Genomic DNA, 26,321 nt, shown 5'->3' with positions numbered 1-26,321 from the left:
GTGTTAAACAGTGTAAAGATGAGTTATGTATATTGAGGAAAGAAGAGGAATGTTGAGGACAGATTGTTGTTTATGTTGAGAAGAAAGTACGCAAGTTGATGGCGCTATACGAGAGAAACATCACTTCGGTGCTAGCACAGTTCCCGAGCCAGCAGATGGCCAGTGTTATTGACCAGTGAGTAGAGGAATGTTGAGGATTCTTGAGGAATGTTAAGAATAGTTGATAAATGTTCAGGAATGTTAAGGAAGGTAGAGTACGTCGTGATAGTTATGACCAGCGAGTACAGAAATGTTGTAGAATGTAGAGGAATGCTGAGGACAGAATATTGTTTAGGTGATTTTAAATAAGATAGCCAGTGTTATCGACCAGTAAGTAGAGGAATGTTTAGGATAGGCGAGGAAATTTGTTGTTTATGTGTAAAAGACGTGCGAAAAATTTAGCGAGTGTTATTTATTGAGTATCAGTGCGTAGAGGAATGTTGAGGACATATGAGGAAGCTTAAGAAATGGCTGTGTTTAGGTGAAGAAGAAAGTACGCAAGTTGATGGCGCTATACGAGAGGAACATCACCTCCGTGCTAGCACAGTTCCCGAGCCAGCAGATAGCCAGCGTTATTGACCAGTGAGTAGAGGAATGTTGAGGAAGGTTGAGGAAATTCTGTCGTTTAAATGCTGAAGAAGGTGTGAAATATTAGCGAGTGTTAATCCGTGAAAAGAAGAGTTATGTATGTTGAGGGAAGTAGAGGAATGTTGAGGAAATATTGCAATTTATGTGGAGAAGAAAGTACGCAAGTTGATGGCGCTATACGAGACCAGTGAGTAGAGGAATGTTGAGGACTGTTGAGGAATGGATGTTTTTCTGGTGGAGAAGGAAGTGTTAGATTGATCTGTACTAGAAGAAAGAAATAACACGTAGAGGAATGATAAGGATTTTTTAAAATTTAGTTGTAGTGTTGTATCTTTGTGAGTACTTATGTATAAATCGTATATTTGCTATTCTCAAGCCAAAACGGCTGGAACAATTTTGCATATAGTAAGCTGACACCCTAAATAACCACGTAGGCAATTTTTTATCCCGGAATTCCCACAGCTAACATACAAAGCGTCAATTCACACGTACCACAACCACACCACGTCGCAGCGACAAAATGTGGTCAAGCTGTGGTTACGTGTGAATTGTGTGACAGCGGCTTTTTGCAGTTGCGTTGTGGCAGCGACAAAATGTCGATGTGGTTGCGTTGTCGCTGTCATTGCGATGTGGTAACCACGTCGTCGTGTGCAGTTAATACGGAAAACAGGTTGCCGCGGTGCCGCCGCCGCGTGGCAGCGTTGCCGTTGCGATTTGGTTGCGTTGTGGTTGCGATGTGGTTGCGATGTGGTCGTATTACACAGGTGGTCGATAACAACGGCAAAATGTGGCACGTGTGAATTGGATTATTCATTGTCAATACAAAATATACGCCCGACCACACCGCGTGGTTGTGGTGTGGTTGTGGCTGTGGTGTGGTTGTGGTACGTCTGAATTGACCCTAATACTCATGTGCTTGTTACAGCCACGCGGCATCTCTACCCAAACGAGCCGATCGTGACCAGTTCTTCATGAGCACACAGGCTCTAGTCGTCCTTGTGCAGAGATATAGGTAAGATCCAAGGATTACATGTGCTTTTTTTTTCATGAATTACAATATATATTTTAACGAATTACAGATGTTGTTCAGTATCTTTGCCCACATACATACAAATCTGCCTTTGCTTCAATAACTGATGAAACCTTACCCTTTTTTAAAATGTTATTACCTACCCTTTATTTGTTCAGGAACGGCATCCGTGGTCGCATGAAGGCGGCGGTGCACGATCTGTTGAAGCAGTACTACCAGGTGGAGAGCAACTTCCAAATGGGTACGTTATTCTAGAATATTATTTGTGATTTTGTTAGTTTCTACATTAAGGCTATCCGAAGTTTCTACCTTCTCACTGGTCCACTGGTCTCACTGGACCGCAAGAGCCATATATTCCAAATAATCCGTAGATTTAAAGCAGCGCTTCTTTCTGAAAAGTAACTGTGTAAGAGTGGATAAATCCCAACTACGTACCAACCACGATTATGATAGTAACACTAGTAACCCTCGGGCTGTGTGTGTGAGTGTAAAATTGATGAAAAGTATTGGATAACCGTCTTAACCCCAGTTTCACCATACTCTGTTTGATCATAACAAGGGATTAGTTGTTGACTTTTGACACATCTGTCAAGAATTTTATATGAAGATGACATATAATCGATGACATGCAACAGGGATGTTAGTCATTTAACAGACTATGGTGAATCTAGGCATTAATTTCTTATTTTTCCTATCGAATATTGACAATTTTCTATTTCTCCTCCAGGTTCATACGACAAGTGCGTGCAAGCGCTCCGTGACAAGTACAAGGACAACATGCAGGATGTGGTCAACATCATCTTCTCACACAACCAGGTGGCCAAGAAGAATGTGCTGGTAAGTTACCACGAATACCATTATCAGCCAAAAATCATCCCCTGCTAGGCAATAGGCCTCTCCCAAGGAACGCGACAACACTCGGTCCTCGGCCTTCCTAATCCAGCCACTACCGGCGACCCGCCTAAGGTCCTCGGTTTAGCGAGCACGAGGGTGTCACACGCTGCGTTTCCCTGTTCGTACTACGAATGATTACATACAGTGACGATCGATGTAGACTAAGACCGACTCATACGATTATTACCCACGTTTTGCGTTGCCAAATGGAAGACACCTAATATGATTCCAAAATGCCAAGTGCAAGTTCGAAGATTACCTGAATCAAGGTATCGTAATAGGAGACCCCAAAACAATTTTAAATTCTTATTTCATATAATTATTTAATCTGAAATGGTTTTACATTTCATTTGCTATTTGTTTTTCGAAACCCCCTAACCTAATCCTCCTATTTCAGGTGACCCTCCTCATAGACCACCTGTGGTCCAACGAGCCAGGTCTAACAGACGAATTGGCCCACACGCTGAACGAGTTGACCTCGCTTCACCGCGCTGAGCAGAGCCGAGTCGCGCTCCGGGCGAGACAGGTGGGTTGTGTAGATACGTAATCATCATTATCATTAGGTTACGATCGGCTACTGCTGGATATTGCGTACGCCTCTCCCATGGGCAGAGTGTCAAAAACTTGGTCTTAGTCAAAAATACCTATCTAATTTGCAAATCATAAAATCTGTCTTTTAGAGAGCAGATGGTTGATACACTAACGCAACCTCCGTTTCTCCGTACCGTTTAGTATTCCCAACCTATCTGCTGTCTTGGTTTTAACCACTGAATTGTGCTCCGTAGTAACTATTGTGTTTGAAAAATCCATTGTAATTTTAGTCTTAATAGCTAGAAATGTTAAAGTTTGGATGGTTCCAAATCATTTTCGGTGCATTCTAACGTTGTACCCTTCCCTTCAGGTCTTGATAGCAGCCCACCAGCCAGCCTACGAGCTGCGCCATAACCAGATGGAGTCCATCTTCCTGTCCGCGGTGGACATGTACGGACACGACTTCCATCCGGAGAACCTGCAGAAGCTGATCCTGTCCGAGACCTCCATCTTCGACATACTGCACGACTTTTTCTACCACACTAACGCGGCGGTGAGTCTTGTGTCTTATAGGCTTTGTATCTTTTGAACGGATGAACCGATTTTGATGTGGGTTCTATTGATAGAAAAAGGATTGAATGACGAGGCTATTGGTCTGTGTTTAATCGGTATTTTTGTGTAAAATTCCGGAATTTTAGTTTTTTAGTGATCAAAAGCGTTGTTGCTATTGGTCTATGTTTCATGAAAATCCAAATATCCGTTCAAAAGTTATACGTATAAAACTCCCGAATTACACCGAATTTGGAGTCATATTAGGACGCAAAGACGCGCTAGTCAAAATGTGTCAAAAGTTTTCCGCCGCGCTCGCTCTATACGTGTGTGTCTTGCTCGCCATTCTAGGCCTTCTAGTGTCACTAAACTATTGTATAATAATTATCTTCTCCCGCAGGTATGCAACGCAGCCCTCGAGGTCTACGTGCGCCGCGCCTACACCTCGTACGACATCACCACGCTCCAACACCTGGCGTTATCAGGGGAGCTGGGGATCGTTCACTTCCAGTTCATACTGCCTACCGGACACCCCAACAGGTATAATATCATATTGTACAGTCAGAAGCAGAGAAACCTGACCCGCCTATCATAGTAACAATGGGGGTTTAGGTTTCTTTGCCTTGACGCATGTACACTTGTACAAGGAATGCCAACAGGTGAGGAAGAGGTGGGGTGGGGAGTTACGCCTCAAAGGTCGTCCTCCATTTTTAAGCATATGACGTTACTGTGGAATCTTACCAAAAGTATAGGGGCCTAACCACAAAAGCTTAAACAGCCATTTGATGTTTTTTAAATAGTGTAGTCTGTTATGTCCTGGAAGGCTTCCTATATACACAACATCGCAAGGATATATGACACCTACACCTGGCCTTGTCCGGGGAGCTGGGCAGCGTGCACTTCCAGTTCATCCTGCCCACCGGACACCCCAACAGGTGAGAGGATAGGCCACGGAGATAGGACCTGGAGATAGGAACTGGAGATAGGACCTGGAGATAGTACCCGGAGATAGGACACGACCACGCCGTAAGACAGCAGGTATAAGGGCCGAAGTGAAGCGCCGCCACTCTTTACAATCTTGAGCCAGCTCAGAGAGATCTGATCAAGATATCCCCGCCTGGAGAATTTCTTTAAAAGCCAGATAAATGTCACTATATCACAATTCGCCATAAATAAGGCGTTGTGATGGAACGCACATTAAACGAGTTTATCGACGTCTATAACGAACCTGTGTAAGTTGTTTTAGTAAGCAACACAAAGTTGTTTGTGGTTTAAATATACCTATAGAGGTAGGCGTCTGGAGGTCTACCTCCATATTTAAACCACAAACAACTAGAAACACCGTGACTGATTTCCATACAAAAAATCGCAAACCTACTCTACTCTGAAACCCTTCGTAAAAACTAACCAGTTGCCTTCCTTACACAGGATCCCGATCAACCAATCGGAGATCGAGCTAGCGTCCACGGAAATCGCAAACCTCTGCTGAAAACCTTTACAAAAACTAACCAATCACCTTTCTCACACAGGATCCCGATCAACCAATCGGAGATCGAGTTGGCGTCGGCCGAGGACCAGGAGGGCGTGCCGGCCGAGCTGTCCACTGCCGCCATGAGGAAGTGTCATCACAGGTGAGGGAATTGAGAAAATGTACAGTTAGCCAAAGATATCGTCGGTTGAGAGGAAAACTCATTTTTTAATAGCTGGCTATTAAAACAACAATAAAAGTTTTCTGGGGAATAATTTTGCTGCTGTCACTGTCTCATGCCTACAAACAGACAGTGACTTTGTTCAATATTCTTCTGTTTATTTTACTCAACTGTAGATAGAAATTATGTAATGTGTCTTGTGGTTTATTTTATTGCATTATTTTTATCTTTTCTGCCCTTTTTCATCGTACGTCTATCGAAGTCCCTACAATGTTTTCATTTCCTCAGCAATATTTGCTAAGTATTGAGGTTGGGGTAAAATAATGTTATTTATAATTAATATTAATAAATGTGAAACTTGTCACAGGACCGGTGTGCTAGCTGCCTTTGAGTCTTTCGAGCAGTTCGCGCAGTACGCCGACGAGTTGCTCGACCTGGTCCACGACTTCGCGAGCTCCGCTACTGTTAGGAAGGAGGTAAGATATTACCAACGTCAGCCAATATTTGCAACACATAGGCCTCGTCCAAGGAACGTCACATCAGATAAAGAAACGTTAATTTGACACATAGACAGCAACAACAACAACAACAAAATACAAGAGTCACTATCACTCTACCCTTGTCCTTCTTTATCCAGCCACTACCGGCTACCTAGGTATACCTTAGCTGTGTCATACTTTGTGTTAAAAAAGTCCATAGACCGACTAAGCACTGTGATATCACCCCTGTTAGAAAGCTGCAGAGAAAAATAATAAAGTGTGAATGTAATATGTGTCTTAATAAATTCAGGTATATTTTTTAAATGAATGTAATATGTGTCAAAATAAATTTTACCAAAACTCGTATTCAAACCTCATTTCTCTCCCAGGACCTCCAAGCGCTACAGGATGGCAGCGAGAACCGCGACAGCACCAGCCTGAGCATGGGAGACTTCAAGCCCAGTACTGAAGCTGATGATGTGGTGAGTAGACCTTTATTATTATCATGGTGCAATGCAATAGTTAATGTTACACATTTGATACCTAAGGTGCACCTCTAAAATTTGTCATATCCTGCCACTACCCGGTGGGCAAGAGACGCCTCGGCTTTATTTGTGATCTTAACTTGTTATTACCTCATTGAAGCCACGTCATAGATTTTTGTTTTCCGATCTGTTACTCTAGAAAATAGACCCTAGGGTAGATTCTGGGAGACGTATGTCTGAGACGACCAAATGGCGTAGTGGTTAGTGACCCTGACTAATGAGCCGATGGTCCCGGGTTCGATTCCCGGCTGGGGCAGATATTTGTTTAAACACAGATATTTGTTCTCGGGTCTTGGATGTGCCCGTAAAATGGCAATAGGCCCGCCCCCTATTACATTGGGACTAACATAACACTCTGGCGAAAAGTGGGTGCAGCAATGCACCTCTGCCAACCCCGCAAGGGAGTACATTAGTACAAGGCGTGAGTGCGTGTTTTTTTTTTTTTTTTTTGTTGTGTGTATGTCTGATAATTAATTTACCCTTGCAATAAAGTATTTTGTACATATTATGTCTCGATTTCGTTTTGAATGCTTAATCCAAAAGATATTCAATTCGTATACCACATATTTATTTCAGTTTCATTACCAACTCCGAGCATACCCGAGAAATTGTTTAAGTATTGTGACTCAGCACTATTTTCAATGCATCTTTATTTATTATTTTGAAATTTTTATTTTCTCCTTTTTTGATTTACCTTTCCCCCCACAGCCGCTGGAACCCATCCACATAGTGATGGTGGGCGTGGGGTCCACGAGCGACGGCAACGACAGCGCGCTCGCGCGGCGCTTCGGAGCGTTCTGTCGAGCTCATAGGGCGGAGTTACACAGGAGACGGATTAGGAGGATTACTTTTATGTCTCTTGTTAAGTAAGTAATGAAAGCTGGATACAAAAACCTCTTAGTGATAGGTAGTGTGATAGGTAGTCCGGATATTGGCTCACCCCGCAGGCTATTAGGGCTATTGTATATAAATAAATGAATACGAATATTGAGTTCAGCGCGAGGCCTGTAGTTGTGGCATTTAGAGGCATTCTGTCACGCTAACAGAGCGGAGTTGCATAGAAGGAGGATTAGGAGGATCACCTTCATGTCTCTCGTTAAGTAAGTGACCTTATCAATCCGTATCTGTCCACTGCTGAACATAGGAGTGCCACAAAACTCGGTCTTCCTAATTTATACACTACCGGATACCTGTCTTAAGTTGTTGGTGTTTTCTATAGAGCGTTAGAGTTAGAAGGATCACGTTTATGTCTCTTGTCAAGTGAGTCACCTTCACTTTGCCTCAAATCCTGCTTCCTTGGCTTTTTGTAGGAAATCTCGTATAAAAACAGAGTACGTAGATTATTGCAGATGTTAGCTATAAACCCGTAATATAGTGGACATAGGCCTCTGCCAAGAACGCCACAATATAGGGTCCACAAGCGACAGCAACGACAGCGCGCTCGCGCGGCGCTTCGGAGCGTTCTGTCTCGCTCATAGAGCAGAATTACATAGGAGAAGGATAAGGAGGATTACTTTTATGTCTCTTGTCAAGTGAGTAAAGAAAACTGGAAACAAAATTCACATAAAGCTTGCAGTCCAAATATTGCAGTCACCTGCGGCGCGGGCTATTGGAGCCTATTTAATTAATATTTGTAATACTTATTGATAAATAAATGAATACGACTCTTGTTAAGTGAGTTGATCAAATAGTAATCGTCCACTGCTGGACATACCCCTCTCGAAAAGAATGCCACAAAATTCGGTCTGTTTACGGCATTCCTCATTGAGCCACTACCGGCTACAGACAGTCAACCTTATCTGATATAAAACCCAATATGATTTATCCGCAAAACCCGAGTACATAAAATATGATAACGGTCTTCTTGTTTTTGGTGTAGTGTACGGTTAGCTGAATAAGTAGCTATACACTTCTGTACCTTGTCAAATTGGCGAACCGTCAATGTTTCAATGACTTTATAGGCGGTTTCAGATTGACAAGGTACAAAAGTGCATAGCGCACTAACCCCCCCATCCCCCCACAGGCGTCAATTCCCCAAGTTCTTCACCTTCCGAGCCCGAAACGACTTCACCGAAGACACGATCTACCGGCACCTGGAACCAGCCTCCGCCTTCCAGCTGGAGCTGTTCCGCATGAGGACCTACGACCTGGAGGCGCTGCCCACCAGCAACCAGAAGATGCACCTGTACTTGGGCAAGGCTAAGGTGAGGATTCATTGTTGCATATGTTACACTTGTGAAGAAGTGTCTTTTAGGCAAGGCGGTGCGACCCAAGGTGAGTGCGGATTAATCCATTAGGAAAGGCTAGTTTCGAAGTAATTGTGGCACTTATTACACTCAGGTTCAAGTGTCTTTTAGGCAAAAAGGTGACCAAAAGTGCTTGGCATTGTCCAATAATGTAACAAAAATTAATTTAAGTATGTTTCACCTATTGCACAAAGCTCTATTTAGCTGTGTGTGGATTCATTGTTGCACTTATTACACTGGAGCTGGAGCTGTTCCGCATGAGGACGTACGACCTGGAGGCGCTGCCCACCAGCAACCAGAAGATGCACCTGTACTTGGGCAAGGCTAAGGTGAGGATTCATTGTTGCATATATTACACTCAAGTTTAAGTGACTTTTAGGCAAAAAAGTGACCAAAAGTGCGTAACATTGTCCAATAATGTTACAAAACGGAATTTAAGTTAGTATGTATGTTTCATCCATTACCAAAAGCTAATGAGGATTCATTGTTGCACTTATTACACTCATGGAGAAGCAGTGGTTATTGATCTCTGGAGGCGCTGCCCACCAGCAACCAGAAGATGCACCTGTACTTGGGCAAGGCTAAGGTATTGTTGCACTTATTACACTCATAGAAAAGTGTCTTTTACTGCCAGTTTCCATAACTCTATCTATCGATAGCTGATGGTTACTTTCATACGATTTTGAGAGAATGCTGAGCAAAGGTGCGTGACATTGTCCAATAATGTAACAAAAATGAATGTATGTTTCATCTATTACACAAAGCTCTATTTAGCTGTGTTTGGATTCATTGTTGCACTTATTACACTCATCGAGAAGCAGTGGTTATTGATCTCTGGAGGCGCTGCCCACCAGCAACCAGAAGATGCACCTGTACTTGGGCAAGGCTAAGGTGATGATTCATTGTTGCATATATTACACTCATGGAGAAGCAGTGGTTATTGATCATACTTACAGCTGGAGTAACCAGAAGATGCACCTGTACTTGGGCAAGGCTAAGGTGAGGATTCATTGTTGCATTTATTACACTCAAGTTTAAGTGACTTTTAGGCAAAAAGGTGAACAAATGTGCGTGAAATTGTCCAATAATGTTACAAAAAGGAATTTAAGTAAGTATATGTATGTTTCATCCATTACCAAAAGCTTATGAGGATTCATTGTTGCACTTATTACACTCATGAAGAAGCAGTGGTTATTGATCTCTGGAGGCGCTGCCCACCAGCAACCAGAAGATGCACCTGTACTTGGGCAAGGCTAAGGTGATGATTCATTGTTGCATATATTACACTCATGGAGAAGCAGTGGTTATTGATCATACTTACAGCTGGAGTAACCAGAAGATGCACCTGTACTTGGGCAAGGCTAAGGTGAGGATTCATTGTTGCATTTATTACACTCAAGTTTAAGTGACTTTTAGGCAAAAAGGTGAACAAATGTGCATGAAATTGTCCAATAATGTTACAAAAAGGAATTTAAGTAAGTATATGTATGTTTCATCCATTACCAAAAGCTAATGAGGATTCATTGTTGCACTTATTACACTCATGAAGAAGCAGTGGTTATTGATCTCTGGAGGCGCTGCCCACCAGCAACCAGAAGATGCACCTGTACTTGGGCAAGGCTAAGGTATTGTTGCACATATTACACTCGGGTTCGAGTATCTTTTAGTAGTAAAGACGATGCGACTCAAGGTGAGGGCGGATTCTTTGTGCAATATGTTAAACTAAGGTGAGTGTGCGGATTCATTGTTGCACTTATTACACTTAGGTAAAAGTGTAAGATAAGACAAGTAAGGTTAGCTTGTAGATTTATAATTACATTCATTACACTCGTGAAGAAACTGTGGTTATTGATGTACCTGCAGCCAGCCTCGGCATTTTTATGCACCTGCATGGTTATCACATTGTGCAATATTTTCATTTGGAAAGGTCAGTGTGGATTCATGGCTAAATTTAATACACTCTGGGCGAAGTGTGTTAAAACATTCTCGTTACACACATAATTATGCCACAACAACCATTATACAAATATCCTCCTTATTTCCAGGCGAAGAAGGGCCAAGAGGTGAAGGACTACCGCTTCTTCATCCGCTCCATCATCCGGCACCAGGACCTCATCACCAAGGAGGCCTCCTTCGAGTACCTGCAGAACGAGGGCGAGAGGTGAGCGCCTATCATTGGAACTAGAATAAGATGACTTACTTACTCCGCTGGCTCAGCGACCCGAAGTGGATTTTGGCCTCAGACACAAGAAGTCGCCACTGGTCTCTATCCTGCGCTGTCGCTAACCAGTCTCCTGCCTGTAGTATTCGCATTAAAAAATCCTCAGAATTCATAGAGCTTTTTGACACTTTAAAATAGAATAAAAGTTAAAATTACAATACGGTCTATGAGAATTTGAGGGTACGTTTTGTTTTATCATCTTCATAATATCTACGCGCTGAAAAGGAATAAATAATAATAATATTTGTACGTTATGGAATGCAAGAAAATAACTGATAAAAAAAACGCTTAGTAGTTTTTATCTCGATATCATCAGTGACACTTAGGATTATACAGTTGGCACTGCGGTCTATACGTATCTCATTTATTGACTGTATCTACATAACTAACTGATATATTGTATACAGGGTGCTTCTAGAGGCGCTGGACGAGCTGGAAGTGGCTACTTTCAGCCGTAAGACCGACTGCAACCACATCTTCCTCAACTTCGGGCCCACCGTCATTATGGACCCGGCCAAGGTATTATTTATATTAAATTTTAACAATATTTAGACGACCTAACTATGCCGGCTGGTATACTGACTAAAGCATTGATGACTCTGGTTTTGATTCTCGTCCGGGACAGATACTTATATGTTTGTTTTAACAAAGATACTTTATTTCTTCTTGGGTGATTCTCTCGAAAAAATACGATGTGCCAGATTTTTTCTTGATCGAACACAAACATAACACTGATTAAATGTCGGTGTAGCAATGCGTTTCTGCCTACCCCGCAAGTTAGTATCAGAATAGTCACCATCATCAGCATCTGCAGCATGTAATCGTCCACTGCTGGACATAGGCCTCTTCCAAGGAGCGCCCCAACACACTGTCCTCGGCCTTTCTCATCCATTTTCCCTCTGTAAAACGCATTAATTTATAATATATACTGTAATAATGTATACTTAATGTTAAATTGACAACAAATGAGTTTTGACTTTCAATAAATGATTTGAATTTTGTACATATTGCGGACTATCTCACCCATTTCCCCTCTGTAACTCATTGATTCATAATGTTCTGTACAGATCGCGGAGTCGGTGGTGAGCATCGTGCTTCGCTACGGAGCTCGTCTGTTCAAGCTGAGGGTTCTGCAGGCGGAAATACGGTTCACCATCCGGATCGGTGAGTGTCAATGCTAACACTACATGTACAGGGTAGGGTGAACTCTTAATATTGTATGACTACTTATAACAATTTTCTACGACTGTAAAAAAAAACGAGGGGAAAATTAAGAGGTATTTTCCATAGATTTTCATAATTATCTGAGGATTTTAAAGTAATAGTTGATTAGTATTCATGGCCTGTGTGGGTTAAATAACAAACATTATTTATAATGCCTTCGAACATTACTATTCTTGATACTGCTACACATGCACTAATAGTGTAGATGTAATAAATGCTATTATGGATTTGATTGTTCACAATATTATATACCCTGTTTTCGCTTATAACGCTACCCTTTTCCCGGTCTTGCCAAAGCGACACCATATTGCGCGGGTAAGTTTATCGTTAGCTCGTGAACATCATTACAATATAATCATTACCAGTAGAATAGAAAAGTTCATTATTGAATACCCATGTAGAAGAAATTTACTAGTTGTAGTTTTTTTTTCATATATAGTCCAGTCAATAAATGACTCAAAATGAGGTGTAGAGTGCGTGAGCAGGTAACTAAGCAATTCCTTCAGAAACTTATTCAGGGGGCTTAGGTTGTTAACATACCAAAAGTCCTGACTCCTAGGTGATGAGCGGGGGGAAGGAGGGGGGGATAAAGGTACGAATTTTTAGTTTTTAGCTTATATCTCGAAAACGGTGCATCGGAGAGAAATATTTTCAACTAATGAAATGGAGCTCTTAAAATTATCTAAAACTTTTATGTCATATGTTTTTTTATAATTCCTAACCGTTTTCGAGCTATACCCTCGGGAAAAGTTGAAATTTACAAGAAAAATTTATTCATGTCAAAACATTCATAAACATTGCTTCATATTGTCTAAACCTATTCACAAATGAAAAAAAATAATAGGAAAAAAGTTGTAGATTTTTTAATTCCCTTTTAGAATATATATAGATATGCTGGTTAATGTCCAATCCACTTAAAGTTACAGCTATTTTACATACACTTAAGCTTACTAACTCGGTGAGTTATGTCAGTAAATTTAGCAAAATGCAAGTTTAAAATAGCTGTAACTTTAGGCGGGTTGGATATTGACCAGCATATGCATATATATTCTAAAAGGGAATTTAAAAATCTACAACTTATTTCCTCTTCATTTTATTCGTTTATGAATAGGTTTAGACAATATGATGCAATATTTATGAATGTTTTGACATGAATGAATTTTTCTTGTAAATTTTCACTTTTCCCGAGGGTATAGCTCGAAAACGGTTAGGAATTAGAAAAAAACATAGGACATAAAAGTTTTAGATAATTTTAAGAGCTCCATTTCATTAGTTGAAAATATTTCTCTCCGATGCACCGTTTTCGAGATATAAGCTAAAAACCAAAAATTCGTACCTTTATCCCCCCCTCCTTCCCCCCGCTCATCACCTAGGAGTCAGGACTTTTGGTATGTTAACAACCTAAGCCCCCTGAACAAGTTTCTGAAGGAATCGCTTAGTTACCTGCTCACGCACTCTACACCTCATTCCTTGACTGGACTAATATTTATAGCTACCAGGTAAAAAAAAAACTTTTAAAAGATTATTATCATATTCAAATTATTTATTTATCTGCGCGCATTATAAAAACCTCTTTGTCTCCCCAGGTCCCGGTGCACCCACAAAGAACATCCGTCTCTGTCTCGCCAACGACTCGAGCTACTCTCTCGACGTCTACACGTATGAGGAGGTCACCGACTCCAGGACTGGCGTGGTGAGTGCAGCATCATCATTATTATCATCGTCATCAGCAGCATTATTATTGTGGGAAAACAGTATTCCCCTGTAAGGTAGCTCAACAGAGAGGTCTTACAGGCCAGAGAGCGTTTGACGCTACGATTGAACCTCCTGGTAGAGAATGCTTTTATCTACTCTTTGTGAATTGTGCTATAAAAATATTAGTTAAGATATAAATAAATTAAATTGCGTTTTGGCAGCAATAAAATGTAATCAAAATAAAGTATGGGTTCAGTCTTTTGAACCGCTTCAAGACACAACATTTACCTATTTTTTAATATGATAGATGATCGTGAATAGCTTATTCCTGAGATATGATGTATGCAAGTGGATCAAATACATTTCTATTCATGTTTTTTATTATTTCCCACAGATAATGTTCCAAGCGTACGGCCCCAAGAAGGGCCCGATGCACGGGCTGCCCATCTCCACGCCCTACGTCACCAAGGACTACCTGCAACACAAGAGGTCTTTGGTGAGTGTGCTGTTTGTTATTATGAAAAATACTGTTTTTATAATATATATTTTTTCTAGATTCATAATTTATTATTATAATAATTAAATACTAAATTGTGGTTTTGTTATGTAAAAAATTACTTCAAACTAGCATTATCTGCACATATAGTGATAAAATCGCTTATAAAAACGATTCCTAACATCTAGTGGCACATGTATAGTTACCCTTTCAAAAGATTCACCTATGCATAGAATTCAAATTTAGTTTTCATGTAGACAGACTTGTGTTTTCGTTCTCCTCGTATATTACATAGTTTTTTTATTATAATTGTAAGTCTACTTTGTAAAATGTTGTCATGTGATCCTCTTATCCTGAAGGTGCAATATTTATCCTTCTGTATTCGAGTGTAACCTGTCACACTACATTTCAGGCGACGTCGCAAGGCACGACGTACGTGTACGACATGCCGGACATGTTCCGACAGATGGTGGAGCGGCGCTGGCGCGAGTGCATCGGTGAGTGTGATGTATGATGTAGGGGGGATGTGTGGAGGTATGAGTGTGATATGTACCGGAATAGATTTGAAAAGAGTTCTGTCATCTAGTTAGATGAAGGTGATGTGTAACTTGGTGTGTAAGAATTTGAAGACATTTGATTTATCATCTTATAGAAGTAATTTAGCTGCGTAACATGTGATAAAGTGAATTGATCCGGAGGTGGTCGAGTGTGAAATTTGCTAAAATACATTTTAAAGCGTATTTTATTTCTTCATGTTTTGCTAAACAACTATCAAGTTGATGCTTGCAGACAACTACGAGTATGCGAAAGCAGAGATATCTATGTTTATTGCTTATAAGTCGTACATAATTTCTAATGATCAATATGTAATTTCCCCAAATCCTCAGAACAAGGCACAGTGGACGGGCCGGCGCCAGAGAATGTTCTAAGCAGCGTGGAGCTGGTCGCGGAGACAGACGGGGAGCGCCGCATGTTCGAGGTCACCCGCCTGCCCGGCCAGAACACTGTGCGTACATACTGTGTTTTATATATTATATAGAGAGACTATGTGTAGTGTATATAGAGTGCTATAGCGAGCTAAAAACGGGGCGAAATGGTGTCCTTCATATTAAAATGCCGGCGGCACAGCAAGCGCATCAGACGACGCTACAAACTAAGGGCCCATTGGTGTGTTATATATAGTGATTATATGTAGTAATATATAGAGTGCTACAGCTAGACAAGCACGGGACGCAATGGGTTCCGACATTATCAAAATGAATGGTATGCTATATGCCACGGCAAGTGCATCGGATAGCGGCGGTGCGGAGTAAGGGCGAGGCCCCATTAGTGCGTTGCTAAAGGAATGATCGTCCATACGTCCCAAACATATATGGCAGCGTCGTTGCAGCTACGACGCAACGCATTGATACGGCCTCGCTCTAATGCGGAGCGTTTGGAACACTGTATGGCCCAGTTAGTTAGTTAGTTAGTTACATAGTTAGGTAGCACACTGTGCCTAGTTCCTCAGAACAAGGCACAGTGGCCTAGTTCCTCAGAACAAGGCACGGTGGACGGGCCGGCGCCAGAGAATGTTCTGAGCAGCGTGGAGCTGGTCGCGGAGACAGACGGGGAGCGCCGCATGTTCGAGGTCACCCGCCTGCCCGGCCAGAACACTGTGCGTACATACTGTGTTATACATATATTATATAGAGAGATTGTATGTAGTGAATATAGGGTGCTACAGCGAGCCAAGCACAGTAATGTGTAATGTGTAATGGCTTTTTGCGTATAAAAATGGATGGTAGCGACGTTGCTTATACGAAGCAACGCACTAATACGGCTTCGCTCTAATACGGAGCGTTTGGAACACTATGTGGCCCGGTTAGTTTGTTAGTTAGATAGTCAGTTAGATAGTTAGTTAGTTAGATAGTTAGTTAGTTAGTTAGATAGTTAGTTAAATAGTTCGTTAGATAGTTAGTTAGATAGTTAGTTAGCACACTGTGCCTAGTTCCTCAGAACGAGGCACGGCTGCCCTAGTTCCTCAGAACAAGGCACGGCTGCCTAGTTCCTCAGAACAAGGCACGGCTGCCTAGTTCCTCAGAACAAGGCACAGTGGACGGGCCCGCGCCAAAGAATGTTCTAAGCAGCGTGGAGCTGGTCGCGGAGACAGACGGGGAGCGCCGCATGTTCGAGGTCACCCGCCTGCCCGGCCAGAACACTGTACGTATCGTTTGTTATAGGGTCGTGTGTGAAATGTGATAAATAAAATGTGCGAATTCGTGTAGTACAGGAGAGTTTTGGAGAACTACAGCAGCGCCATAGAGATTCTCGTTTTGTTTCACGTTTTGTTCTTCTTGGGTGAGATAAAACATTTATGCTCTGAGGGTGATAAAGCGGATAACTTATATTTTTCATAAATATTATTTTATTTGTAAATTCGGATTAAATCGTCAAGAGATACTTCAATAGTAGTTAAGATTTCCTAACATTATCCTGTAAATCGTCTATCCCACCGGTCCCACATCCCACCTAAACTTTGTCTGTAAGAGATCGCTTTCAGTGACCATCTTTTCATACCTTTATTTTAGAATGCTGTCTGTAATTGTGTCCTGTTTTGTGTACGAATAAGGAACACCTATCTATCTATACCTACAAACGAGAATGATAATCCCCAATTTATGTAACACCTACATTAAACACATTACATAACACAACATTCTCCCCCACAGGTGGGCATGGTGGCATGGCGCATCACCATGTACACGCCAGAATGCCCCGACGGCCGAGACATCGTGTTGATAGCCAACGACCTGACCCACTACATGGGGTCTTTTGGGCCTCAAGAAGACTGGTTGTATTATAGAGCGAGCCAGTACGCACGGGAGAGGAAGATTCCTAGGGTGAGTTTATGTGATCTTCTTCTTATGTGACTGTATCGCGATTCGCCATAAATACGGCGTTGTGATAGGTAGGTCGCGCGGTATACGAGTTTATCGTCGTTGATAACGAATAAGCTGTCGCTGCACGGGTTCGTTATCGACGTAGGTAAATGGCAGCATATCGCGATTCGCCATAAATATGGCGCTATCATTGGTGAAACACTCATAAGTTTATCTACGTCGATAACAAACCTGTGAAGCGGCGGCAAAGATACAGAGACATCGTGTTGATGCCAACACGATGTCTCTGTCTGTGATTGGTGGATCTCGCAGTGTATAGACGTCGATAACTAACCAGAGACACAGAGACATGGTGTTGATCGCCAACGAGCTGACCCACTACATGAGCTCGTTCGGGCCTCAGGAGGACTGGCTGTACTATAGAGCGAGCCAGTACGCGAGAGAGAGGAACATTCCTAGGGTGAGTTTATGTAATCTTTCTCTTGAAGTTACTATATCGCGATTCGTCATAAATACGGCGCTGTGATAGGTAGGTCGCGCGGTAAACGAGTTTATCGACGGCGGTTACGGACCAGCTGCCGCTACACGTCATCGTTATCGACGCAGATTATTGTCACTATATCGCGATTCGATATAAATACGCAGCTGTGATAGGTGGCTAGCTCAATTAACAATTTTATCGATGTAGATAAATGTCGCTATATCGTGATTCGCCATAAATACGACGCTGCGATTGGTGAATAACGCAATAAATCAGTTTATCGACATGGATAAACTTTACTATACCGCGATTCGCCATAAATACAGCGCTGAGATTGTTGGACCTCGCAGTTAACTCGTTTAGTGATATCGATAACTAGCCAGTGACACAGAGACATGGTGTTGATCGCCAACGAGCTGACCCACTACATGGGCTCGTTCGGGCCTCAGGAGGACTGGCTGTACTATAGAGCGAGCCAGTACGCACGAGAGAGGAACATTCCTAGGGTGAGTTAATGTAGCTTCTTCTTAGCAACACGATGCGTAACACTATAGCTGTGCCCGCAGCACGGGTCGTAGATGATCATCACTATATCGCGATTCGTCATAAATATGGCGCTGTTATTGGTGGATCTCACAATTTACAAGTTTCTATAACGAAATCGATAACAGAGCATCTGCAATCGCTGCACGGGTTGGTTATCGACGTAGATAAACGTAATTACAATACAATACAATACAATACAAAACACTTTATTTGCACCAAGAATAAAAATTACAAAAAACAAAACTTAAAAATAAAACAGTACAAAAAGGCGGCCTTATTGCTTATAGCAATCTCTACCAGACAACCTTTGGATGGAAGAGAGTAAGTCTATATGATTGTGAGGTAATTATATCGCGATTCGCCATAAATACGGCGTTGTGGTAGGTGGATAGCTCAATTAACAATTTTATCGATGTAGATAAATGTCTCTATAGCGTGATTCGCCATTAATACGACAATGCGATTGGTGGATAACCCAATAAACCAGTTTATCGACATGGATAAACTTTCCTATATCGCGATTCGCCATAATTACGATGCTGTAATTAGTGGAACGCGCAATTAACTAATTTATCGACAAGGATAAACTTGACTATATTGCCTTTCGTCATAAATACGGCGCATTAGTGTAACACGCATCAAACTAGTTTATCGACATCGATAACGGATCCGCACCGACGTTTATCGATGTCGATAACTAGCCAGAGACACAGAGACATGGTGTTGATAGCCAACGAGCTGACCCACTACATGGGCTCGTTCGGGCCTCAGGAGGACTGGCTGTACTATAGAGCGAGCCAGTACGCACGAGAGAGGAACATTCCTAGGGTGAGTTTATCTTGTTGGTTTCTTCTTGTTAAGTTACTATATCGCGATTCGCCATAAATATAGCGCTGTGATAAATGGATTGCGGAATTAACTAGTTTATCGTCCTCGATAAATAACAAGCTGCCGCTGCACGGGTTCATTATTGACGCAGATAATCGTCACTATATCGCGATTCGCCATAAATACCGCGTTGTGATAGGTGGATAGCTCAACTAACAATTTAATCGATGTAGATAATCGTCACTATATCTCGATTCGCCATAAATACGGCGCTGTGATTGGTAGATAACGCAAAAAACCAGTTTATCGACATGGGTAAACTTTACAATATCGTGATTCGCCATAAATACGGCGCTGTGATTGATAGATCGCGCTATTAATGAGTTTATCGACGTCGGTAACGGAGCAGCTGCCGCTGCACGGGTTCGTTATCTACGTAGTTAAACGACACCATATCGCGATTCGTCTTAACTACGGCGCTGAGATTGTTGGAACCCGCAATTCACGAGTTTATCGACGTAGATAAACGTAGGTATATCGCGATTCGTCATAAATACGGCGCAATATTAAAACACGCATCAAACTAGTTTATCGACATCGATAACGGATCCGCACCGACGTTTATCGATGTCGATAACTAGCCAGAGACACAGAGACATGGTGTTGATAGCCAACGAGCTGACCCACTACATGGGCTCGTTCGGGCCTCAGGAGGACTGGCTGTACTATAGAGCGAGCCAGTACGCACGAGAGAGGAACATTCCTAGGGTGAGTTGCTTAATCTGTTTCTTATGTCGTTGTATCGCGATTCGCCATAAATACGGTTCTGTTATCGGTGGATTTCGTAGTTAACGAGATTATCTACGTCGATAACTGACGACGAATAAGCTATCGCTGCACGTCTTCGTTATAACGTCTTCGTTGTAAACGTCATTTCATCGTGAAGCGCCATAAATACAGCGCTATGATTGGTAGATCGCGGAATTAACTAATTTATCGTCCTCGATAAATAACGAGCAAGCTACCGCTGCACGGGTTCGTTATCGACAGATAAACGTCCCTACATTGTGATGCGCCGTAAATACGCCGCTGTGATAGGTGGATAGCGAAATTAACGAGTTTATCGACAGCGATAAACTTCAGTATATGGCGACACGTCATAAATACGGCACTGTGCTTGGTGGATCGTGCAATTTACGAGTTTATCAACCTCGATAACGGATCCGTTATTCATGCCCTCTTGTTTCCACCTCGGCCAGGCTAGCTCGTTATGCATTTCACTAATAAAATCACCTTTCCTCCCCCCAGATCTACATAAGCGTGAACTCGGGCGCCCGCATCGGAGTCGCCGAAGAGGTGAAGAGCGAGTTCCAGGTGGCGTGGCTCGACCCGGCGCGCCCCGAGCGAGGCTTCAAGTACATCTACCTGAGCCCCGAGGCATACAGGTGAGGCAGACACCTAGATATAGGACCTAAAATTGTGGTTATGACTAGGCTGTGCTACTAGGGGTGCTGAAGCAGTTTGCCTACTGGTGACTCAGCCTTTTAACAATTTAAAGGTTCATAATCGTATCACGAATGATAACGTACAATAAAGAGTTAAATAAATAAATAATTGAGTTGTAGGAGCTTGGTCGTGACTCATTTCACGTCCCCCTGTACTTCAATGCAATAGTCAAATCAAGTGAATTGTAACAGCAATCTTCATCTGTTTGTCAATGAAAATCCCTCAATTTAACTACACATTTGTACACACTATATTTCCTGATAAGTTTATGTTTTTCAATGAATATTATTTGTGTTACAGTCAGCTGTCCCCGATGGGTTCTGTGAAGGCGGAGCTCATCGAAGACGAGGGGGAGGCTCGCTACAAGATCACCGACATTATTGGTAAGTTATTCAAATATTCTCAAGACATAACAAAAATAGAATTAATGAGTTTAATGAAAGTAGGACCATCAAAAACACTTGTTCATAGTCATACAAAGTTCATCGTTGACTGTAAATGTCAAACATGTATTTTTCATATAACTTGACATTAACATTCAATAAAGAGCCTGCGATGATCTTCTTTCAAAATCACCAAGAATCTTATTTTGCTAAATCTTCAAATTATTGTGTCTTATCTATCTATGTCAATATACACTCTTTTCATCTCTTTCTATAACCCAACGTCCCCCCACAGGTAAAGAAGACGGCCTCGGCGTAGAATGCCTGCGCGACGCCGGTCTCATAGCCGGAGAGACAGCACAAGCCTATGAGGACATCGTCACGATATCGATAGTTACTTGTCGCGCCATCGGTATCGGCTCTTATGTTGTACGGTGAGTTATTACAGTGAATAAGTAGCTAAAGTACTTAAAAAGTAAGAATGTGGTGACCCCGGCATGATAGGAAAGTGTTTAGTTTAAAAATAGACATGGATAAGTAGATATGCCTATAGAAGGTATTCATAATATAGCATTCGCCGGGGAGACGGCACAAGCGTATGAGGACATCGTCACTATATCTATAGTTACTTGTCGCGCTATTGGTATCGGCTCTTATGTTGTGCGGTGAGTTTAATTTTGAAACTGATATTGTGACCCAGAATTGATAGGCACATAGAGAATCCTCAATAAATAATAGTTATGTCATACAACGTAAGCTTGTCTAGACGATGCGGTGAGGTTACCACCATTGCACTTTAGCAATCCTTAAGCAGCGTCGTTCGCTTGCTAATTCTGACGTAACTTGCATGGATCTGACAGATGTTTAACAGACGAGCGATGTTGCTCATAAGTTCTTAATTGATAAAGTGTCGGTGGTGGTACGGTAGCAGGACTGATTGTCAGATACACCTAGCAGGCATACGAAAACATAATGAATCTTTAAATCCAAAGGCAACCATAGTGACGCCAAATTTATAGACGCGTCCAAGGATAATAAACCTCAAGCTGGTTTACTTAAAAACGTTCATCAATTTTCAAAAAGTTTTCTAAATTAATTTAATTCCGTTTCAGCCTCGGCCATCGCGTGGTACAAGTGGAATCCTCATACATCATCCTGACAGGACACGCGGCTCTCAACAAGGTGCTAGGAAGAGCTGTGTACGCGAGCAACAACCAACTGGGTGGTGTACAGGTGAGAGAGAGATATATAGAAGCTTCGTATCAAAAAAGTATATATGATGCAATTCGTGTGGAAAAAGAAACACGTTTAGTTAAGTTTTAGTTATCCAACAATCTTGGCATAGGTTCACGTTTCGCAGTACCCTAGACAACCATTACCACTTCATTGACTGATTTTTATGTTGGTTTTCCCTTGAAAACCAATGAAAACAAACAAATGACAAATAAAAATTCTGAATATAGCTGTCATAGTCGTCATGCTATATTTTACAAAGAATAGCCTATTCTATACTATTTCGGCACTGAGAAGCAACATTCCCGCTCATTTTTTATTTATATTTATTACTTTTTAACATTTTCATGTAAATTTATGTGTTGTTTCTGTGTGTGTTGGATTTAAATGAATTTTCTTCTATTATTTCTTTCTATTCCTAAGTGTATCTTTACAAACGTATAACCCCCCTCTCTCGCAGGTGATGCACAACAACGGCGTGACGCACGCGGTGGCCACCACGGACCTGGACGCCGTCAGGACCGTCGTCAACTGGCTGCAGTTCGTGCCCAAGGTTTGTAAAGACACCAGTCATATGCTATTTATAGATTGCCCATATTATGCTCACAAAACTACTGAAAAGACCGTTACATTGTTTCTGACTCAATTGGTGAAAAAAGTACCTATGTGGCAATCAGCTATTAGCTTAGTAGTTAATAGAATTTTAATGGACGCTTCAAATTAGGTAGTCCTATGCCGTATCTTCCCCTTTAAACAGAGATACAAGTACAACAGATGTATGGTGCTGTAAAAAAACCTTTATGTATCCTGTCAAATTCATGCTCCCCGTAAAACATTCCTTAAATGATCTTTGTGGTCATATCCTATTTTATACTACCATCTGAGCAAACTACGCCAAAAAAACTCGTATAGAACTAAGTATATTAGTACAATAAGTAGTTGTAATGTCCAGTATAGAATACCTAATTAAATTTAAAGCATTTTTTTCTATGTAGAAATGTTAAAACCGGACAAATTTCTATAACAGTTTGGCTATTAATATTCTATAACTTATTGGAGCATTGACTGAATAGAATAAATAAGAAAAAAAAACATCTTAACTGCAACAAACGTAAAAATGAATCTCCACCTCACAAACATTCACCCCCAACAGGACAAACTCTCAATGGTGCCCATAATGCGAAGCGCGGACCCCATCTCCCGTCCAGTAGAGTGGGTCCCCCCCCGCGCCCCCCACGACCCCCGCCTCATGCTGACCGGGGAGCCCGGAAGGCCCGGGTTTGTGGACGCCGGCTCGTTCGACGAGATCATGAAGCCGTGGGCGCAGACTGTGATTGCCGGTGAGTGTGGTGTGCGGTGGAGTGGATTTTGGGAAATTTAGTGAGCTCTAGACCGATAATCTTAAACAGGTAGCTCGTAGTGATTGGGTGAGGAAGGCCGAAGACAGAGTGTAAGGTACAAGGTATATGGTATTGGGAGCCTAAATCCATAATTTGACAGTTTTGAACCTTGAAAGACCTACATATACCCGGTTTGCTAGAACGTGAGGAACATAGTTACAGACTTTTAGGTCTGCAGTATAATACTTGCTTATGTGAATTTGCGTGTGCAAATTAAATATATGCGGCATATTCAAACAGCATACCCAAGAATCAATATTTTTACTCTTTAGCACGATCTTTCTTATTTTATATCACATATCTTGCACCCAAAGGGCGTCTGACACAAATCTATAAGATCGTCCTTTCTACCTGGGTAGAAAGGACTGTGCTCAGTTGCAATATCTAAAGGGGTCCCCGCACATGACGAAGCTTGCCGTGACACTTGAAGATTAATTTATGTTTTGAAATTAATTACGATCCACTGTCGATATCCTTTTACAAGACTGAGCGAAAACAGTTTATATAGAATTTCCTACGCTTTATTCACTTTGATTATGGCATTCATGAGATCAGTGTGCTTTGTATGGCAAACTACATCTGCAAACAGCGCACTCAAGAGCAAATTAACAGTAATATTCGTTTCCAGGTCGCGCGCGCCTCGGAGGCATCCCCATCGGCATAATAGCCGTAGAAACACGTACCGTGGAGCTGACGCAGCCGGCCGACCCCGCCAACCTGGACTCCGAGTGCAAGACCGTGCAGCAGGCTGGCCAGGTAATGACCATAAAAAAAAATCAAAAAATGCGAGGGGAGCGAGGATGAAGCCTTGTCGAGTGATGAATTGCAGAGGTTCCTTATACAAAGGGATCCTTCAAAAAAACTTTTGTTCTACGACTTTTGGAAATTCGCGGAGAAAATATTTGTTTCTCCATAGAAACTTTAAATGTTGGTCAGTTGAATGTTTACTATAATGATGTCATTTTTTTCACCGATTTCCAAAAGTGGTTGTGAATGACAAGCTGAGTCAGGTATTATTTTGTTCAGGTGATCATCTACACCTGGTGTTCCACAAGGTAACGTATTAGGGCCTCTACTTTTTGTCTTTAACATATTTTCTCCCGAATGATACTTAACTGTACAGCGCAAAGATATTCTAATACTAACACGATGGAGTGTCAGTGCAAAAGAAAAGTTTCTTGCTTCTGGCACACCATCTGGTTCGTATATTGTTAATCTAAGGTACAACGTCTTATAATCCAATCCTCTTGCAGGTGTGGTTCCCGGACTCCGCCTACAAGACGTCGGAGGCCATCAACGACTTCTCGCGCGAGGGGCTGCCCATCATCATCTTCGCCAACTGGCGAGGCTTCAGCGGGGGGCAGAAGGGTGAGTGTTAAACTCTTTGAATAATCAAAATCTTTATTTCAAACAATAAACTCATTTAGAAATTAAAAAATAAAACATAAAATTATAATGAAAAAGAATAAAAGGTGGAATTGTAGCAGTGGCTGGTGAATATACCTGACCTACAGAGTAATTTTTTAGTTACACGTTTTGTTTAGCCTCAATTATTTACTGTACAAAAATATAAAATGAAGAGTGATGCAAAAGTGGTGTCGTAAGCCAAAAAGACGTGACTTAGCTCGTCATTTTAAACAACTTTTGTTCAAAGCATACATTTTTCATAAGATAAAGACGTTGGTCGATAGTTTTTTTACTCCAGATACAGCAGACAAAAAACTGTTTAACTGTTTTTGACAATGACTGTTTTCCAAATAACCCCTCATTTGTATGGCGTGAAAACAAAATATACCTAACTGAATTTCCTCCTTTTTCTTACAGACATGTACGAACAAATCCTCAAGTTCGGCGCGGAAATAGTCCGTTCTCTCCGCGGCGCGCGCGCCCCCGTGTTAGTCTACATACCCCCCGGCGCCGAGCTCAGAGGGGGGGCCTGGGCCGTGGTGGACCCCTCCGTGCATAGTGCAAGGATGGAGATGTATGCCGATAATGATGCCAGGTGAGGAAGGGCACTTTATACACACTTAAAATACTACAATGCGAATTTAATTGCTTCGCCTTAAAAAGTTTTCCCATGGGAATACCGGGATAAAAAGCAACCTATGTGTTAATCCAGGGTGTCAGCTAACTGCATACCAAATTTCACAAAAATCGCTTCAGCCGGTTTGACGTAAACTGGTAACAAACATACACACAAACTTTCTCCTTTATAATATTAGTAGGATAGTTATTTACCCCCCTGCTAGTCTACATCCCGCCCGGCGCCGAGCTCAGAGGGGGGGCCTGGGCCGTGGTGGACCCCTCGGTGCATAGTGCAAGGATGGAGATGTATGCGGATAATGATGCCAGGTGAGGAAGGGCACTTTTAACACACTTAAAATACTCCAATATTGCGAAATTAAATTAAGTTTAGAACAAAAACTAGCAGTTCCCGCGCGCCTTAAAAAGTTTTCCCGTGGGAATACCGGAATAAAAAGAACCCTATGTGTTAATATAGGGTGTCAGCTAACTCCATACCAAATTTGATGAAAATCGCTTCAGGCGTTTCGACGTGAAGAGGTAACAAACATAAACTTTCTCCTTTATAATATTAGTAAGTAGGATAGTTATTTACTCCCGTGCTGGTGTACATACCGCCCGGCGCCGTGCTCCGAGGGGGGGCCTGGGCCGTGGTGGACCCCTCGGTGCACAGCGCACGGATGGAGATGTATGCCGATAATGATGCCAGGTGAGGAAGGGCACTTTTAACGCGCTAAAAATACTCAAAAATTGCGAAATTAAATTAAGCTTAGGATAAAAAAAATATGTTCCCGCGAGCTTCGCCGTACAAAGTTTCCCCATGGGAATACCGGGATAAAAAGTACCCTACATGT

General features: G+C 41.9%; 1 protein-coding gene across 1 annotated transcript in view; it reads left to right on the top strand.

The window, feature by feature from the left end:
* LOC105390367 (acetyl-CoA carboxylase) overlaps positions 1-26,321 on the top strand; it is an 85,097-nt gene that overhangs the window by 51,751 nt on the left and 7,025 nt on the right. The window contains exons 24-51 of the mRNA XM_048632033.1: positions 1,553-1,639; positions 1,816-1,898; positions 2,385-2,494; positions 2,949-3,077; positions 3,453-3,635; positions 4,032-4,171; positions 5,161-5,262; positions 5,648-5,756; positions 6,149-6,241; positions 7,013-7,170; positions 8,328-8,508; positions 10,596-10,711; positions 11,179-11,290; positions 11,839-11,935; positions 13,582-13,688; positions 14,085-14,186; positions 14,599-14,683; positions 15,074-15,192; positions 16,898-17,068; positions 20,232-20,368; positions 20,730-20,812; positions 21,108-21,246; positions 21,925-22,045; positions 22,506-22,598; positions 23,199-23,385; positions 24,074-24,201; positions 24,699-24,813; positions 25,270-25,447. Of these exons, the coding sequence (XP_048487990.1) occupies positions 1,553-1,639; positions 1,816-1,898; positions 2,385-2,494; positions 2,949-3,077; positions 3,453-3,635; positions 4,032-4,171; positions 5,161-5,262; positions 5,648-5,756; positions 6,149-6,241; positions 7,013-7,170; positions 8,328-8,508; positions 10,596-10,711; positions 11,179-11,290; positions 11,839-11,935; positions 13,582-13,688; positions 14,085-14,186; positions 14,599-14,683; positions 15,074-15,192; positions 16,898-17,068; positions 20,232-20,368; positions 20,730-20,812; positions 21,108-21,246; positions 21,925-22,045; positions 22,506-22,598; positions 23,199-23,385; positions 24,074-24,201; positions 24,699-24,813; positions 25,270-25,447 (3,465 nt within the window). The remainder of the gene's footprint in view (positions 1-1,552; positions 1,640-1,815; positions 1,899-2,384; positions 2,495-2,948; positions 3,078-3,452; positions 3,636-4,031; positions 4,172-5,160; positions 5,263-5,647; positions 5,757-6,148; positions 6,242-7,012; positions 7,171-8,327; positions 8,509-10,595; positions 10,712-11,178; positions 11,291-11,838; positions 11,936-13,581; positions 13,689-14,084; positions 14,187-14,598; positions 14,684-15,073; positions 15,193-16,897; positions 17,069-20,231; positions 20,369-20,729; positions 20,813-21,107; positions 21,247-21,924; positions 22,046-22,505; positions 22,599-23,198; positions 23,386-24,073; positions 24,202-24,698; positions 24,814-25,269; positions 25,448-26,321) is intronic.

The sequence above is a fragment of the Plutella xylostella genome, chromosome 30 (assembly GCF_932276165.1).
Source record: "Plutella xylostella chromosome 30, ilPluXylo3.1, whole genome shotgun sequence".
NCBI classification, from domain to species: domain Eukaryota; kingdom Metazoa; phylum Arthropoda; class Insecta; order Lepidoptera; family Plutellidae; genus Plutella; species Plutella xylostella.
This window is presented reverse-complemented; position numbering and strand designations above follow the sequence as displayed.